We start from the raw sequence: 17,111 nt of genomic DNA on the forward strand, positions 1-17,111 counted from the left end.
CAGCACCGTGCCCATCTCGTGCCACGGGGCATCGGCTGCTCCACACTCGCCTCGCAGCTGTTGCTCCTCTGCAGGGAATGGATGGAGCGGTGTCAGATTTATCCCCAGCTCAGGAACCTGGTTCGGGTCATAGGAAACCTCTCCATGGTGGCCTCAAGGAAACCCCCAGTTAATTCCTCTGGGAAGGTGACAGGCGGTGCCTGTTGAATTGTCCTGTTTTGCTTTACCTAACAGCTGAAAATAGACACCCTCTCGTAACACAGATAGCTGATAGGAACACATTGATTTCTGAGGCTTCTCTTTTGCTCCCTAAAAACAACCAGTGCCAGCTGTTGTTTTTCCTGGTGCTTATCGAATATTCTGGTCCCTGATAAGACAATTATTTTTCAATGTTTCCCATCAATCCAATGAGATAATAATTTTTTCAGTGCTATGCCTCAGTCTGACTCCTGCAGGTGTTATGGTCCATCCCAACACTTACTGATAAGTATTTTTAAGCTCTTATTTCACTGTTTGAGCTGTGGACATAAGGGTAAAGGTCTTTTTATGGATCGGTCAGACATCTGAAGCTGCCTATGGCTACTGAAACATTACAAAAGCTGGGAAAACACGAGCCCAGCAGCGCTGCCGTGGTGGAAGCGACTCATCCAAGCTGCGTACGAGGCACGGAAATTTGATGCTGCTGCTCAATGGTGCTTGAAATTTTGGAATTGCGTCAAGAAGAGTTGTAGATTATTTATATAATCCCACAGAAAAGCAGGGAAGGGCTGGAGACGTGTGGATTCACATTTAACCTTCTCCTTGCTCAAGAGATTTTTTACGTGGCAGAAAACAAATGTAGTTGTTATTGTGTTGATTTAATGGCAGAGCTCTGATTTGGTTGGTGTTTGTTTGTTGGAGGGGAAGGTGTGGATGATTTTTTGTCAGTGAGAAGCAGAAAGTGGCTGAAGTCTGAGAGGAAGGACAGCAGGGGCGGGAGCCAGGCCGAGGCTCGGGTTACACTGGTATGTTTTGGTTGCTGCCTAACGTGTTTTTGTTTTTCTTCATTACACATATTTCTCTTGGGAAAAGCAGGAAAAACTGTGTGTGTCAAATATACATCAGGGCTCTGTGCCTCTGCTAAGAGGTTCCAGATGGGGAGCATTACAACAGGGACACTTTCTCCTGCCTTTCGCTTTGTGGCATTAATTTTGGTGACAAACTGCAGGAAAACTTACATCAAGCCCAGAGTGTGCAGTGAATGCTTCTTCATTTTTTTTCTTTTGAGCATTTTTTGGGCTATCCAAGTACGCAGTAGGAAGTTGGAACTTAATTTCCAAACATTTATGGCCTCATGTCAAATCATTATATTCAAAAAAAGGGGAACAAACTAGAGTTTTGAAGGGACTTTGAGAGGCTAGAGAGTGTCCGGGGCTTGTCCACCAGACTGCTTCTTTCTCCCTAAATTTGGGGCTGATGCCTGGGAAGGAGGGGTTGGAAGCTGGTGAAGATGCCTCTGCAGGGGATGAGTCTCTTGCCGACAGGCAATGTTTCCTTTCTGTGGTGGGCAGGGGCTGTGGCTCCAGCTGGATTGGCACTGTGTCTTCTTCAAGATGACCTCCCAGGACTCTGATGGATTGTTTGCAGACCTGCCCTCAGGCTGAGGGTCCACAGCTCCTCCGCCTGAAGTGAGCAGTATGGCAGTGGGAGCTGCAGCTGGGCTCAGGTGATGCTGACCTGTCATCAGCAGCTCCTAAAATCAGTGAGCCACAGCTTCAGCAAGTGCCTCTGAGTGCTACGAGAGCTGTCAGCAGGTGACAACGGCGACAAGAGCTCGGGAAAACGTTGTCCTACAGCGTTCTTGGGATGGAGTTTCCCGTGTGGATGTTTTTGCATAATGAAATCGTGTCTTAAGAAGTAGCACTTGGCTTGTGTATTGTGTCACTTGAAACATCAATGTTTCCAAGACAACAGGCCAAAAAGAACCAGCCTGTGTTACTTCGGGAAGGTTGTGAAGCCACGGGTGAGGGGTGGCTTTCTACAGCTGGATGGAATGCTCCATGAGCTAAAAACTAGGAGATGCTTTGGAGACAGGAATTTACCCCTGTCTTCGGCAGAGCACTGAAATGTGTGGTGATTGACTGTCTGAAAATGGAAGAGTCATATTTGCTTCATTAAGGACTTCAGGGCACATGAGACACAAGTGGTCAAGAGCTCTGGAGGCTCAAAAGCCTCCACCTTGAGAAGACAAACACAAACGTGGTGCTGAGAATGTTGTTACCTGTTCAGCTCAAAGGATGTAACATCATGGAATTACAGCATGGTTTGGGTTGGAAGGACCGTAAGACCCATCTTGTTCCAACCCCGGCTGTCGGCAAGGACACCTTCCACTGTCCCAGGCTGCTCCAAGCCCCAGTGTCCAACCTGGCCTGGAACACTGCCAGGGATCCAGGGGCAGCCACAGCTGCTCTGGGCACCCTGTGCCAGGGCCTCACCACCCTCACAGGGAACAATTCCTTCCCAAGATCCCATCCATCCCTGCCCTCTGGCAGTGGGGAGCCATTCCCTGGGTCCTGTCCCTCCATGCCTTGTCCCCAGTCCCTCTCCAGCTCTCCTGGAGCCCCTTTAGGCCCTGCAAGGGGCTCTGAGCTCTCCCTGGAGCCTTCTCCTCTCCAGCTGAGCACCCCCAGCTCTCCCAGCCTGGCTCCAGAGCAGAGGGGCTCCAGCCCTTGGAGCAGCTCCGTGGCCTCCTCTGGGCTCTCTCCAGCAGCTCCAGGTCCTTCTGCTGTTGGACCCCAGGGCTGGGGCAGCTCTGCAGGTGAGGGCTCACCTGAGCTGGGCAGAGGGGCAGAATCCCCCCTCCCCCTGCTGCCCGTGCTGTGGGTTCAGCCCAGGGCAGGGGGGGTTTGGGGCTGCCGGGGCAGGTCTGTCTTCTCCTGCACCAACATCCCAAAGTTCTCCCTGGAGCTGCTCTCACTCCATTCTTTGCAGTATGACTTTATTTAAAATAAAGGGAGCCAGCAGTGCTCCTGGCACTGTGTGAGGCTGTTTCTAGCAATGGCAGACAAGTTTTATTGGCAGCAGCTGCAGTTTGTGCTGCATCACTGCACTGCATCCAGCTCTGCATAAGGCGATTATGACAGGTGAGGAGGAGATCATGATACGGCTTGATGTTGCAATATATAACGTAACCTGTTATATAGGTTATACCCTCCTCAGTCATCACTTGAAATATACACATTAATGGGGCTTTATCTGTCATCGTTCTATCGGTGCTGCTTTGTTCCCACTGCAGTGCTTGTTTACTGTTCTTGTATTGCTGACTGGGGGAGTGTAAAACCTTCTCCTTTAGGCATGACTTGTTTCCAGCTGGTCACTTTATTGCTATTGCTGTTTTACTGTGATTATTTTATGTCTTTATCCTATGAAAAAATAGTTTGAAGCCCCAGTTAAGGAGATTTTGCTCAGTCCTGGCACCTGTTGGACACTTGGCTGTCTGCATTTGACAGAGTAAAGTTTGTTCTTTGGCTGCAGAATATGAATATTGGGAGTTGGAGAGACACTGTAATAACACCAAGCTTCCCAACTTCATTTTGGGATGCTTCTGTAAATCCAAAGCTCAACCTGGGATGAAGATTTTTTCCACCCAAATGTTTGCTGACCAATGTGTGCGAGTTTGCTGGAAAACATGAGCCTTTGGCTGTTCTTCCCAGGGTTGTCCACCCTGCTCCCAAAAACACGAATGTCTGAGCAGAGGAGCAGGAATGTTGGCCAGACCATAGGGATTTGGCAGCCTCTGCCTCCAGGATCCGTTGTACAGGCGTTTGCTGGTGACTGCCAGCTCAGCCGGGGTTTTTTTCCCATTCCTGCACTTGCGTAGGAAAACTCTCCCTGTTCGGGAAGAGGACTTAGGTTGGAGGCTTTGGTGGGGTTTTGGGGTTTTGTTTTCTTGCATTGTGGTTTCGTGGCAATTGTTTTTTTTTTTTTCCAGAGCATCACTTGAAAGGAAGAAGCTGCAGTGGTCTGATCCTGTGCTTAAATATGGGAAAAGGGGGAATATTCTGCCAGCACTGAAGGGTTTGCCAGGAATGCAGACACTGAATCCTATTTCTTACGTAGCTGATAGAGCCCCTGCATCAGCAGAGTTTTGTATCTCCCAAACAAGGGTGTGTTGTAGTGATGCTTACAGGGTTTATCTCAGGTATTTTGCCCCATAGTGGTGCTCTGGATATTTCCATTACACTGGCACTTCAACTAAATTGTGTCCTAAACCTTCTCCAAGTCGCTGCTCTCCCATTCTCCTTCTCTTCCATGTTTGTATTGCAGAGTGTGAACTCGATGTGCACAAAGACACGTGGTCATAACTGAGCCTGTATTTTAAGACAAGTTGTTGCCAAAAATTTGTTGTTTGATTTCTCCAGGCACTGAGCTCCTCTGTGGTGACCAGGGACAGGACCTGAGGGAACGGCTGGAGCTGTGTCAGGGAGGGTTAGATTGGATCTCAGGGAAAGGCTCTTCCCCAGAGCAGGGTCGGGCACTGCCCATGCTCCCCAGGGAATGGTCGCAGCCCCAAGGCTGCCAGCGCTGCAGGAGCATTTGGACAATGCTCTCAAGGGACATGGGATTGTTGGGGTGTCGGTGCAGGGCCAGCAGTTGGACTTAATGGGTTCCAGCTCAGGGTCCTCCATGATTCTATGATTCTCCATTCCAGGATGTCGACATGATTCCCCAGAGGGGGAAGGCGCTGTCCTTAAATAACCTCAGTTTTCACCCCAGGTAGGGTCAGTCCAAATGTCTTACCAAGACAAGACATTTTTAGTTGGCATAAACTCTCTGTAATGAGAAAAAAATGATTGAAAAAGATGTTTTATAGTTTGTATCATGAGAGTCGTATTTTACACATCAGTTTAATTACAAGAGGGTTTGTCTGTCAATGGGTAGAACTCACTTGGCTGCTGTTCAGTAATTGTAATTACAGAACGAAGGATTTGCTGTGCTTTTTATTGGAAGAATCCTGCCGAGTTTAATTCCATTTAGTGGTGTCATTGACAGTAAAGTGTCAGTGAAGGGATGAAGAGCATTTAAAACTTGATAAACGCAACAAATGGTATGTTTGGTTGGTGTGGGGAGGCCCCTTAAATAAGCTCTTGGCCCTTTGGGCAGTCTTTGCAAGCCTGTCCATATGGACCTGTTTTCCATGTGCTCCAGAGGGCCAGGAGGGAGAGGAAGGGTCTCATCGGGACTTCCCAGGTGTCTTTATGACTTCCCCCATCTGAAGTATTTGTAGGTCATGTATTTGAAAGGTTCTTTTGTGGGTAGCAAAGAGCAGGGACAGGACAGGGGTGCACCTTTTGGTTGCTGCACCTGCTTAAAAATTGAGTATTGATGTTACGGGAAGAAACAGGAAACTCCATAGGTTTGAGAAGCTCATCAGCAAAACATCAGGCAGTGGGAGCTACCACAGGAATCAAACACCACCAAGGAGATGTTCTGCTGTGTTGGCTGTCAAAGACTGGTGTAGGATTAGAGCCTGTTCATGTCCACAGCCAGGAAAAGTTTTCTCTAAAATGTTGGAGACAAATATCACCAGTTTTTAAACAAAAAAAAAGGTATTTTGTCATTAGAGACCTTGAATTTATGTTGCTTTGTCATGTTGTGTTTCGAGGGCTCAGAGGAGGCCCCAGAGCTGCTCCAGGGCTGGAGCCCCTCTGCTCTGGAGCCAGGCTGGGAGAGCTGGGAGTGCTCAGCTGGAGAGGAGAAGGCTCCAGGGAGAGCTCAGAGCCCCTTCCAGTGCCTAAAGGGGCTCCAGGAGAGCTGGAGAGGGACTGGGGACAAGGGATGGAGGGACTGGGGGGGGAATGGTTTAAAACTAAAAAGGAGAGATTTAGATTGGATGTTAGGAAGAAGTTCTTTCCTGTGAGGGTGGTGAGGCCCTGGCACAGGGTGCCCAGAGCAGCTGTGGCTGCCCCTGGATCCCTGGAAGTGTTCCAGGCCAGGTTGGATGGGGCTTGGAGCAGCCTGGGTCAGAGGAAGGTGTCCCTGCCCATGGCAGGGGCTGGCACTGGATGATGTTCCAGGTCCTTTCCAACCCCAGGCACTCTGTGGTTCTGTGATTCTGTGAAATGGAGAACCTGGGTTTGCTCTGCAAGGTGCTGCAATGGCCCCTTGAAGAAAAGAACAGCGAGATAGGAACGTTTGCAGGTCTTTAAAGGTCAGTGTGTGGCAGTTCAGGGCTGCAGGGCAGGCTCAGCCCTGCTCAGGCATTGCAGAATGAACACTATAAATAATCTGTGGTTTGTGCTTTTGACCACAAAAGCACCGCTGGCTTCATCCGGCAGCGTGGGACACGGAGCCACAACCAAGAGAGCCAAACCCCGAGGTGTCGGTGCTGCAAGTCGTATTTAGCTGCTATAAATTAGATTTTCAGTATTACTGTTGAACCACAGCTTGAGGGGTTCCCATAAAAGCTGTTTTTCTTCGCAGGAATTCAAGTTGCAGCTCATACCTTTCGACTTTGGCGCTTCCTTAGGGGTCGTGGTCTCTCTGCCTCGAGGTGGCTCCTCATGGAAACCAAAAGTGTGCGAGATCCATCAAAGTGGGGTTGTTTTAGCAGAGCAATTTGGGCTGGAAGGTTTTATCACGAGGTGGGAGCTGCAAGTTTAAAAGCTTTTCCCTGGGCAGGAGCAATAATGGGAAGGGATTTAGCACAGCTCTAACTTAAGTAGTGTACATGCGTTTTATGTTCTGACCATAATTCAATGTATTTCTGTTAAAAAGCAGTATAACAGGGCAAGAAGAGTGCTGGGAGCTTGGTTGCAGGTGGAATGAAAACTAGAGAAAATGATCTTTATCATCCTGCTGTTTATATTTCAGGAGGAGGAAAGAATTTGTGAATGCCCTGGACACATAAAAAAGACATTGAATTTCAAAAATTCCAATATGCTATTTTTCTTCCCTCTGTGTTTTTTTCGTTTGGAGTGAAGGTCTTTATGGATTTTTTTTTTTTTTCACATGTGACATATAGAATATTGGGATAAACAGCCCTCAGATCTGGAAATCAATCACAAGGGATGTTTGAAGCAGCACTCTCTGTGGATGCACACACTGGCTTTCTCCCATAGAAGCTGTAGGTGAAGCGTGGGAATGCACATCTGATGTGCATCATGGAATTATGGGGGGATTAAAGTGGGAAAAGGCCTTTTAAGATCTTCAGTACAGCCATCACCCAGCACCACCACCACATTTGTCACCAAACCATGTCCTCAAGTGCCCCATCCAGTCTTTTTTTGAACACTTCCAGGGATGGGGACTCTACCACATCCCTGGGCAGCCTGTCCCAATGCTTGACAGCCCTTTATGTGGAAATTTTTTCCCTGATATCCAGCCTAAACTTCCCTCACAACTTGAGGACGTTTCCTCTCCTCCTGTCCCTGTTCCCTGGCAGCAGAGCCCGACCCCCCCGGCTGCCCCCTCATGTCAGGGACTTGTGCAGAGCCACAAGGTCCCCCCTGAGCCTCCTTTGCTCCAGGCTGAGCCCCTTTCCCAGCTCCCTCAGCCGCTCCTGGTGCCCCAGCCCCTTCTGTATTTATGTTATTTGGTGGGAAATAGGTTCCAGCAAAGCTGTTCCCAATGTGCTCACACAGTTACAAGTCATTCATACTTTATGAAAACATTTGATTAACGAACTCCAAATTTCACAGTAAATCAGGGAATACAAATCTTCCAGCACTGCCTTCTCTGATATTAACCTATTTCGTCTCCCTGGCATTAATGAGCTTGATGGAATCTTGCTCCCAGTCCCTTCCGTGCCCCTTCATGGAATATAACTATTAATATAAGTATTCCACAATGGAGATTTAGCAGTTGTCTTGCTTTTCTCCTGGTATATTCATGGTATGGCTTTCTAAAAAATTCAATTTACATTTCATGTTAATGGGGAACCATTTACAAACTCTTGTCTATTAATATAGTTCTTACTCAATACAGCAAAGAGAAGATGATGTTTTTATTTTTCCCTCTATGAGTGAGGCCTAAAGGCTCCTCTGAGGGCTGGGGACCTAAAATATGCTGGCAAAGGCCACTATTTCCACTTGTTCTTTCACCACAGAAGCTGTTATTCCACAGGGGAATGCAGCTCTTACTCTGTAGGAGAATATTGCTGTTATTCTTTGGAGGAATAACATTCAGTTTGGATTATCTATAGAACAGCTTTTTATTGCCAGATAAGATAACCACAGTGTTTTCCCAGATGCAGAGGTTTGGAAAATAACCTTTTTTCAGGAAAGACATTAAAATAATCTTTATTCTGACTGTAATCTGGAATTAATCCAGATTGCATCAATATTGAGGCGAGAAGGAGGAGACTGCAAGCCTCTGGGATCAGGAGGAACGTGGAGCATTTAACCAGGAAACTGTTAATCCCTTTTTTCCCTCCCCATAGGCATCTCTTTGTGCAGGAGGGCTGGAGGAGGAGGAGTGGAGCTGCTCGCTCCTGCCTTCTCCAAACTGCTGGATCACCCTCCGGCTCCAGAGGGACGCCCAGCTCCTACAGAGGAACGTATTGAATTTTGTTTCCTTCCAAATGTTGAGCCCTGGCCAGTAAAAGCTTTGGTCTCCCCAAGAATCCTCGGAATGCTGTTACGGAGTTCTGCACGTTGAGCTGCTCAGCAGCCTCGAATCAATGAGTCAGTAAAGGGCAATTATATGAACAGAAGATAATTTGTTTTAGAGAAGTTGTAACTCCTTTTCTGAGGCTGAACTATTATATTCTGCCCCGCTTGCAGGGGATGGGGTGTCCTGGTCAGGTCTGTGTGGATTAGACACGTATAAATTGAATTAATAGCACTTTTTTACGGCCCAACAGTCCTGCTAAAGAAACCCTGTGAGTAAAGCAAACAAAAATGTATTAAGTTGTCTCAACTCAAACACCAGACGTTTCTCCAGCTACTTGTTGGCCCGTTCCCAGCGTGCTGGGCCTGGAGAGTCACCCGAAGTTTGCACAAGAAGGGATGCAAAGACCTTTCTCGTTTATATCAGCACGAAAGAAAAATGCATGAAAGAGGGACATTATGGGCTGTGATTTCTGGAGGCATTTGGGTTATAACATAACATGTGGTCTGGCACATTCATCCCCAAAAAAGCTCATAAAAAAAGACGAATCTCGCTGTTCCCCACTCCTATATTTGAAATGTTTTCTCCTAAATTTCCTTGCTACAGGATAAGAAAGATTGATTCTTGAGCAAGGCTCTTCTGAAAGAAATCCTAATAAATAGACCTTGTTTGTCTCTGAGCAATTATTTAGGGTATAAATACAGGGAATCAAACTAGAAAATCATCTTAATATTGTTCTTTGCTGAAATTCTTTGTTAGATTTTATGAAAATTTATTGTATGAGATGATATAAAACTGTGCTGCTTCCTGTTTGGTCTGTTCAGGTTCATCGTGCTGCTTCTCTAACAAGCAATGTTAATTAGGTGTATAGAAAATGTATCTCATTGCCTTAAGATGTTTTCTTAGAACATAAGTGATCCTCTAGCAGAGAAATGCTCATAACCTGATTAATACAATTTAAAACTAATACCTAAATATAAGGTGATGCACTTGCATGTCTTGAATATTCTGCTTAAAAGCTTCTTGCTGTGTCTCTGCTCACTGAAATACCTGGAGGTAAATCCTTTGGAAATCTTAAACACCATCCTGTCTTTTAATACCTAAATTCCAGGTTAGGGGAGAGGATGCCTGGATTTTCATCTCCAGGAGAGGTTTGGGGCTTCAAGGGAGGCATGGGCACCTTCGATGTCCTCTGGAGGGTGGGTTGAGGGGAGATACTGGGTACAGGGAGGATTTTTGGGATGAATAAGCAAGAAAAAAGTGTGAACAGCCTGAAAAGATGTGAATCCTCTCCAGGGTTCCTCAGCTGCAGCTCTGGAATCATCCCTCCAGAATAACCTGTTTGCTCGGCGAGTTTCAGCTTTCCCAGAACCTGCTTTAGTCAACTAAAGCAGATTCATATGCAATAGTTTGAATTTAAACAAATCCCTGTATTCAAATAGGGGGAAAAATCCCATTGTTATTCCGTGGCAAACCTCCATGGGTTCTTAAATCATTAAATCTGAGCAGATTGGGAAATAAATCATCCTGGGAAGGGAACCGGATCATGCACGGACAGGACGTGTCCGATAGCCTTCCTCCAAGGCCTCATTTCACTTGGCCTTTATATTCTGCTTTTAGTTGGGAAGTTAAATCCACAAAGGTCATTTGAAAAGCTTCAGATTATAGATGGAAAGCCCTTTTAATCTTTTCTAATAAATGGCTGAGCAGGGAATAAATCTATTGGGAGCTGAGCTCTGATGTTAAGCCTCAGCACAAAATATCCATACATGAGCAACACTTGGAAATTATCTCAGAAATTATAATTACCTTAAATAAATTGGACTTAGAAGAAAAGGTGTGTGATTAAACCACGAGAAGTGGTTTAATAAATGAAGCATTAATTGGACATGGTTGCTTGGCAGATTCTGTCACCATGTTCTGGATGATTATTAAAGTGATTTAGGCACAACTGAAAACAGCAGTTTCAGTTCAGAGATTTCTTTTAAATGGCAATAAATGACTCTCTCCAGTCAGTGCTTTGGTAAGGCGGGGTTGGAATAAAAGCTTTGCATAATAAAGACTTAAAAGCATTTTGATTTTGGAAAAGCAAGAGCAGCAAATGGAAACGAGGGTGTCTGAAATGCTGAAAATACTCTGGGTTATGCCAGTGCTGTGTATGACATTGTCTAACATCTGAGTAGCCTTCAAAGCATTTTTCTCCCCTAATTCCACATATAATTAAAAAGCAGCTTCCTCTAGCTCATTAAAATGCAGGGTCCTGTTGGAGCAGTGTACTTGTATATTTATTTAAATTAATAAAGCACAGCTTTAATGCAGACTGTAATAACTACAAACACTAAATCTCTTCTGTGCAGCTCACACTTTATTTTTAAGCAGTGTTCAGCTTCTCTTCATGAACACCAGCTTGCAAAGGAACACGGTCCCCAGCAGCTCGTTGGATTATTTTGTGAACCACTCAACAAACTTTCCTCATCCCCTTTTTTTTGAAGTGAAATGATAGGAAAATCCCCCAAGTCCAGTTGCGAGTGACGCCCATGGAAATCAGGCAAGGCGGTGGCTTTTCCAGCCTAACGACGGCATCTCCCTCTTTTCACAGGCGTTTGGAAACGCAAAAACAGCCCATAACAACAACTCCAGTCGCTTTGGGAAATTCATCCAAGTGAATTACCAGGAGACGGGCACCGTGCGAGGGTAAGTGGGAGCGGGGGGAGGGAGCTGGGTGTTCCCAAACCTGAACAGGCTGCAGTAGGGGGTTAATTGCTTTGGCCAGTGTCTTTCCCAAAATGGAGACAGGAAAAGAAAAATACATGGGTTTTAGCATTTTAAAATCTGCTGGTATGGAAATGTTGGTGCATCCAAGGTGGATGCACCAGAGCTGGCTTCAAGCCAGCTGAGCTCTCCTTAATCTTGATGTCAAATTTATAATGAACCTGAAAAGCAACTTCTCCTCCTGAGAAAGGCGTTAAGGCAGGAAAGGGGAATGTTTTAGCTGTGATGGAGTGGGGGCTGGAGCAGTAGATGTGGAGCGAAAGGTTTGGCTTAGGCTCAGGAAGAGAAAGCCAAGGGGAGGATTCCATCTCTGGCTGGGAATTCTGGAGGCCGTTGAGCCACACTCTTCTTGCTCACTGCCTGATTCCCCCCAGGCTCTCCCTGCAAGTGTCTCCTTAACCCAGCCCTTGACCAGTGAAGGCTCCTTTCTCCTCCCAGGCCATTGCAAGGAGATCTTTGTCTCCACTATGGTTCTCCTCAGTTTATTTCAGCATTGGAAATTTGAGAGCAGCCTTGAGGAGAAGAATTTTGGGGTGATGGTTGATGAGAAGCTCATGGACGTGTGCACTGGGAACCCCAAAACCCCCCATGGCCTGGGCTGATCCCTCTGCATGGGCAGCAGGAAAAGGGGGAATTCTGCCCCTCTGCCCAGCTCAGGTGAGGTCCAACCTGCAGAGCTGCCCCAGCCCTGGGGCCAGCAGCAGAAGGACCTGGAGCTGCTGGAGAGAGCCCAGAGGAAGCCACGGAGATGCTCCCAGGGCTGGAGCCCCTCTGCTCTGGAGCCAGGCTGGGAGAGCTGGGGGTGCTCAGCTGGAGAGGAGAAGGCTCCAGGGAGAGCTCAGAGCCCCTTGCAGGGCCTAAAGGGGCTCCAGGAGAGCTGGAGAGGGACTGGGGACAAGGCATGGAGGGACAGGACACAGGGAATGGCTTCCCACTGCCAGAGGGCAGGGTTAGGTGGGATATTGGGATGGAATTGTTCCCTGTGAGGGTGGGGAGGCCCTGGCACAGGGTGCCCAGAGCAGCTGTGGCTGCCCCTGGATCTCTGGAATTGTCCAAGGCCAGGTTGGACAGGGCTTGGAGCAGCCTGGGACAGTGGAAGGTGTCCTGCCCATGGCAGGGGCTGGAGCTGTCTAAACCCAGCTTTCTCTCTGGCTTTCGATAATTTCCATGGCATCAGATCATCACCGAGGAGCTGTAAATGAGCAGGGCTTCGTTAACTCCCCTTTTTGTCCAGGTTAGCTGAGTCAGTTGGAAAAATGGGGAAGTAGAAGCAGCATTCCAGGGGCTGTGTAACTTCTGCAGCTGGCTAAGAGACCTCTTGCTGGGACTCTGTTGTTATTTTAGAGAATTGCTTTTAAATTTTTTTTGCTTTCTTATTTTCCAGCAGAACAGTATCACACAAAGAGCTGCCATTAATTTTTCAGTGAGCTCGGGTACTCCGCGTCCCTTCCCGCTGGTTTTGCATCCTACGTAAAACCTGATGTTCTTTTTTTCCCCCTTATTTAACAGTGGTGCACAGTTCTCTTAAAAGGATAAAACTATTTTTTTTTAATACCTCCTGGGTAACAAGAATTCAACAAATGCCTTAACTATGTATTATCTTGGCATGATGTGTCAGTGCTGTGGTTGTGGCCCCTATTTTTACTTGGCAGAGATGTGAAAATAACATTATATTAATATATTTTAGTTCATAAAATAGGAGGAATTTTCTTTGCCTTTTAAAAAATGAGCTTTCTTGGTCTTTGGTTGCACAGTGTGATGTGACTGTACTCTGCTATGAGCTTGCACTGCTCCCCCGGTGAAAATAAAAGATATTTAAAGAAAAATATAGGCATTTTAAAACCAAAAAGCCTATGTGGCATTCAAGACCACATTTTTTTTTCCAGTGAAAAGAAGATTTTTGTAAAAACTTAGCCTAGATTTTTTTAGCACAACCCAAATCAATTATCACCCTGTGTTCTGCATATCAGTAGCTTTGGTAATGGAACTTTAATTTGCAGCCCCGAATCAGAGTTCTCCTCTCTTCAGAGCTGAAAATAGTAGTTGGCTATTTGCTTACAAGCCCTCTGAGTATAATCACCCCAAACTTGAAGAGATGGAACAGGCAGGAGGCTGAGCAGGACCCAAGCCCACCCCATGAGGTGAAGCCTTGGAAGGTCTCTCAGGCTGATGGAACAGGAGCAGTGCTGCCATTCAGGGCATTCCCAGGGGGCCTCCTGAATTTTGGATGTCCTGGTCCATGATAAGCCAGGCCTGGAGGAACCTGCTCAGTCCCCACGGGATGATCAAAAGCCTTGACACCTGACACGCTCCATGGAATGGCAGAGGAGCCAGATAGGAGAGGTTTTAGAGCCAGATAGGAGAGGTTTAAATCCAAGCCCTGTGAAATACAGGCTCTCTGTGCTTAAATCAGTGTTTTACACAAGATCATCCCCTCAGAGCTTCTTTTGCTCTTAAAGGTAGAACTGACATAGTTGACAATGGTAAAGAAAAATAAATTTGAAGACATCAACTTTTTAAGACCTGAGTTGGTTTTCCTGTTCACTATCTTGTTACAAGAGGGGACAGATGTTGTTCTTGGGACAGCGATTCATTGTGACCTTTGCACTAAGCAGGGAGCATTTTACCAAAATAGCATTGTAGTTGCATCTATTAAAAAAAAATTAAAAACTAAATATAAAATAAATTTAAAAAGCAGAAACTTTCTAAAATAAAATTTTAAAAGTGAAACAAAAATTTAAAAATAAATAAATAAATAAAATTCCCCTGATTTTAATAGTGGCTGGGACCAGATGACCTCCACAAGACCTTTCCAATCTAAATTATTGCCTAAGAATGATTTTTGGGGTGGTTTATAATAAGAGCACAAATGACTGGGGTGGGGATGAATGCCAAGGGTGGGGTGCAGGTCGTTGTACAGCCGTGTCTGAGCCATTATCCAGTGGGATCCCATCAGCGGGATCCCATCAGTGGGATCTGGGATGCTCTCATTCATATGTCCCCAACCCTGCAGTGAATTCATTGCTTGGGAAGGAAAAACTGGGTTCAGGTTAGAAAGGGAGCATAAAAACCCCATCAACCTGTCAGTGAGGAATATCCACTGACCATTTCCAGCTTTCTCCCAGGGAATAACAGGAATACAGCTTTGCTGTCTGTCTTCCTTTACTCCTCCTGTCCAGCAAGATCACCCCATGCGAAGTTGGATTTGCCACTTCCAGTAGCCTCTCCCAAGAGTTGCCATAAGAATTTTCACAAAACCTCTGCAGCATGCCCAAGTGATTTGTATTTCATTTTTCATGGAAGGAAGGGAGAAAGTTGTGCTGGAGGTAATAATTAGATCTGGCTTTCCCATCTGTGGTGGAGGAGCGAGTGTGGAAGCACCTCCTTGTCCCACCATGCCCGAGGTTCGTTGGGTTTCCCGAGTCCTACGTAGCTCCGACTGTCGGTGCCACGTCACCGGCCATCTGTCACGGGAAAAGCACAGCTCCATCATCCAAACTGCCACTTAGAGCTCCGGTTTCTAAATCCCTGTCATTACTGGTTAGGTTTGTTTGGAAGAAAAAACCTGTGGAAGCTTTGTTTAACTCGACAGACTTGAAAAAAATATTTAATATGTAGATTGAGCGTGTTTGTTGTGGAGGCTCTTAGGAGAAAATGTAAACTGCAATGAGGAGCTTTCGCAATTATTTTTTTTGACTGGAGCCACAAGTGAATAACCCAAATTTTTGGTGAGAAGTGGCTCTTTGGGAGGAGGGAATGGGGATTTGGGGACCGATTCTGCAGCTAAATGGCATCTTGCACACTTCAGCATGCAGATGTCTTTCCGTGTGCACGGCTCCTGGGCTGCAGGCAATGGGATTTTGCTGGCTTTGGATGAAATAGGGATCCGAGCTCCTTCCTTGCTGTCAACATTTCTCCTGCCCATAGGCTGACACATCTGAGATCATGTTTTTCGGATCCAAGTTAGCGTTGGCTTGGTATCAAACCAAAAAAACCGCAGAAGCCAAACATAATATTGGGCTTGTTCTGCCGAGGAGGAAATTTATATAACTAAGTGAAACAAGGCTGAAACTTCTTTGTGTGGGTACCAAGGCTGAAGCCCCCAGTAAAGCTGCCTTCGTTGGAGCTCAGTATCAGGTCAATGAATGATGCTTTGACTTTTTTCCTTGCAGAGCTTATGTTGAAAAATACCTCCTGGAGAAGTCCCGGCTGGTCTATCAGGAGCACAATGAGCGGTGGGTGCCTCTGTCTTGCCCAAGGCTTGGGTTTAACTCCTGTACATGGCACAGATAACTTAAATCCCTGGTGGAGCTGGCACGGGGGATCACGATTTTCATGCACCTAACCCCATGCTGCAAAGATTAATGATGCATTTTATGTTTGAATATTTTGTTGTTTAGGGAGAAATGTGCTCGTGGAGGGAATAAACTCCATTATTTTATCAACAGTCTTTGACTTACCGTGGAATGGGTTGGGTTGGAAGGGACCCTTAAAGACCATCTCGTTCTAACCCCTGCCATGAGCAAGGGACCTTCTACTACAATATTGTCACGTTTCATTTAATTTTCATTGTCTTTATGGCATATGGATTATTATGTACCACTTCATTCTTGTGCAGCTTGGGAACTATTTAATGTGTCATTTTAGGAGAGACATGTGGTATTTTCATTCTTCTTTGCAGTTCACTGAAGCCTTCAGAAGGGCCTCTAGAAAGAGCCAAAATTATATAGAGAAGGAACTTATGTGAAGTGTTCTTTCCTAATTGCAGCATTTGCTGCATATTCCTCTCCTCTCTCAGTAATTATTATTCCACTTTTAAATAATTTTGCTGCCTTTAGTTGTCTTTCAACTCTTGGCACTTCTGGCTGTGTTTCCCTTTGGAGACAGATGTGTGAGTTTTCTGGAATGCTCCAGGGCTGTTCCTGGAGTTAAAAAACATCTACAGCCTTGACAAACGTCCTCTTGAGTGTTGCAAGATGATTAAACTGGGATCCTCTTGGAAAACATCTAACATAAAAGCGGAGTTTTAATATTAGAAAGAAATGGCGTTAATCTGTGTTAGAGTCGTCTGGAAGCAGAACAGATGAGTGTCCCTTGGGGTGGGTTTAGCATTAGTGATATTCAGGAATTTTGAATATTTGGGTTTTTAAATACCTGAAGATTTTTCAGTCGTGTCTCATGGAACTGCAACTGCAAAGTCATTGCTTTTTTAATGGTAATAAGGTATTAAAAATTATAATTTCTGCATTGCAAGGAAATATGTTGTGATTCTAATAAAGGAGGGGGCAGCCAGGGGGAGGGTCAGGCTCTGCTCCCAGGGAACAAGGGACAGGACAAGGGGAAACAGCCTCAAGCTGTGCCAGGGGAGGCTCAGGCTGGACATCAGGAGGAATTTCCCCATGGAAAGGGTGGTCAGAAATTGGAAGGGGCTGCCCAGGGATGTTTGGAGTCCCCATCCCTGGAGGTGTTCCAGGAATTCCTGGGTGTGGCACTCAGTGCTCTGGATTGGGGACAAGGTGGGGTTTGGGTGCCGGTTGGACTCGATGGTCTGGGAGGTCTTTTCCCACCTGAATGATTGTGGGATTCTGTGAAATATGTAGGCATTGCACATGCTTCTGAAGGAAAACCTGATCATCCCAACCAGAAATTCCCCAAGTAGGTTCTAGGGCAGTGGCTGTCCTTGGATGGAGAAGAGGGATCTCATTCTCCGTGGCATAATTGAATCTGTTCCATCCCTGCACAGCAGGTAT

The 17,111-nt window shown here is 46.1% G+C and overlaps 1 protein-coding gene across 13 annotated transcripts in view; it reads left to right on the top strand.

Annotated features, from left to right (window-relative positions):
- Window positions 1–17,111, top strand: part of MYO9A (myosin IXA) — a 175,394-nt gene that overhangs the window by 50,798 nt on the left and 107,485 nt on the right. For all 13 annotated transcript variants that reach the window (XM_032123312.1, XM_032123311.1, XM_032123317.1 and 10 more), the window contains 2 exons: window positions 11,189–11,283; window positions 15,534–15,596. In XM_032123312.1, the coding sequence (XP_031979203.1) occupies window positions 11,189–11,283; window positions 15,534–15,596 (158 nt within the window). The remainder of the gene's footprint in view (window positions 1–11,188; window positions 11,284–15,533; window positions 15,597–17,111) is intronic.

Source organism: Corvus moneduloides, chromosome 13 (assembly GCF_009650955.1).
Source record: "Corvus moneduloides isolate bCorMon1 chromosome 13, bCorMon1.pri, whole genome shotgun sequence".
Taxonomy (NCBI): domain Eukaryota; kingdom Metazoa; phylum Chordata; class Aves; order Passeriformes; family Corvidae; genus Corvus; species Corvus moneduloides.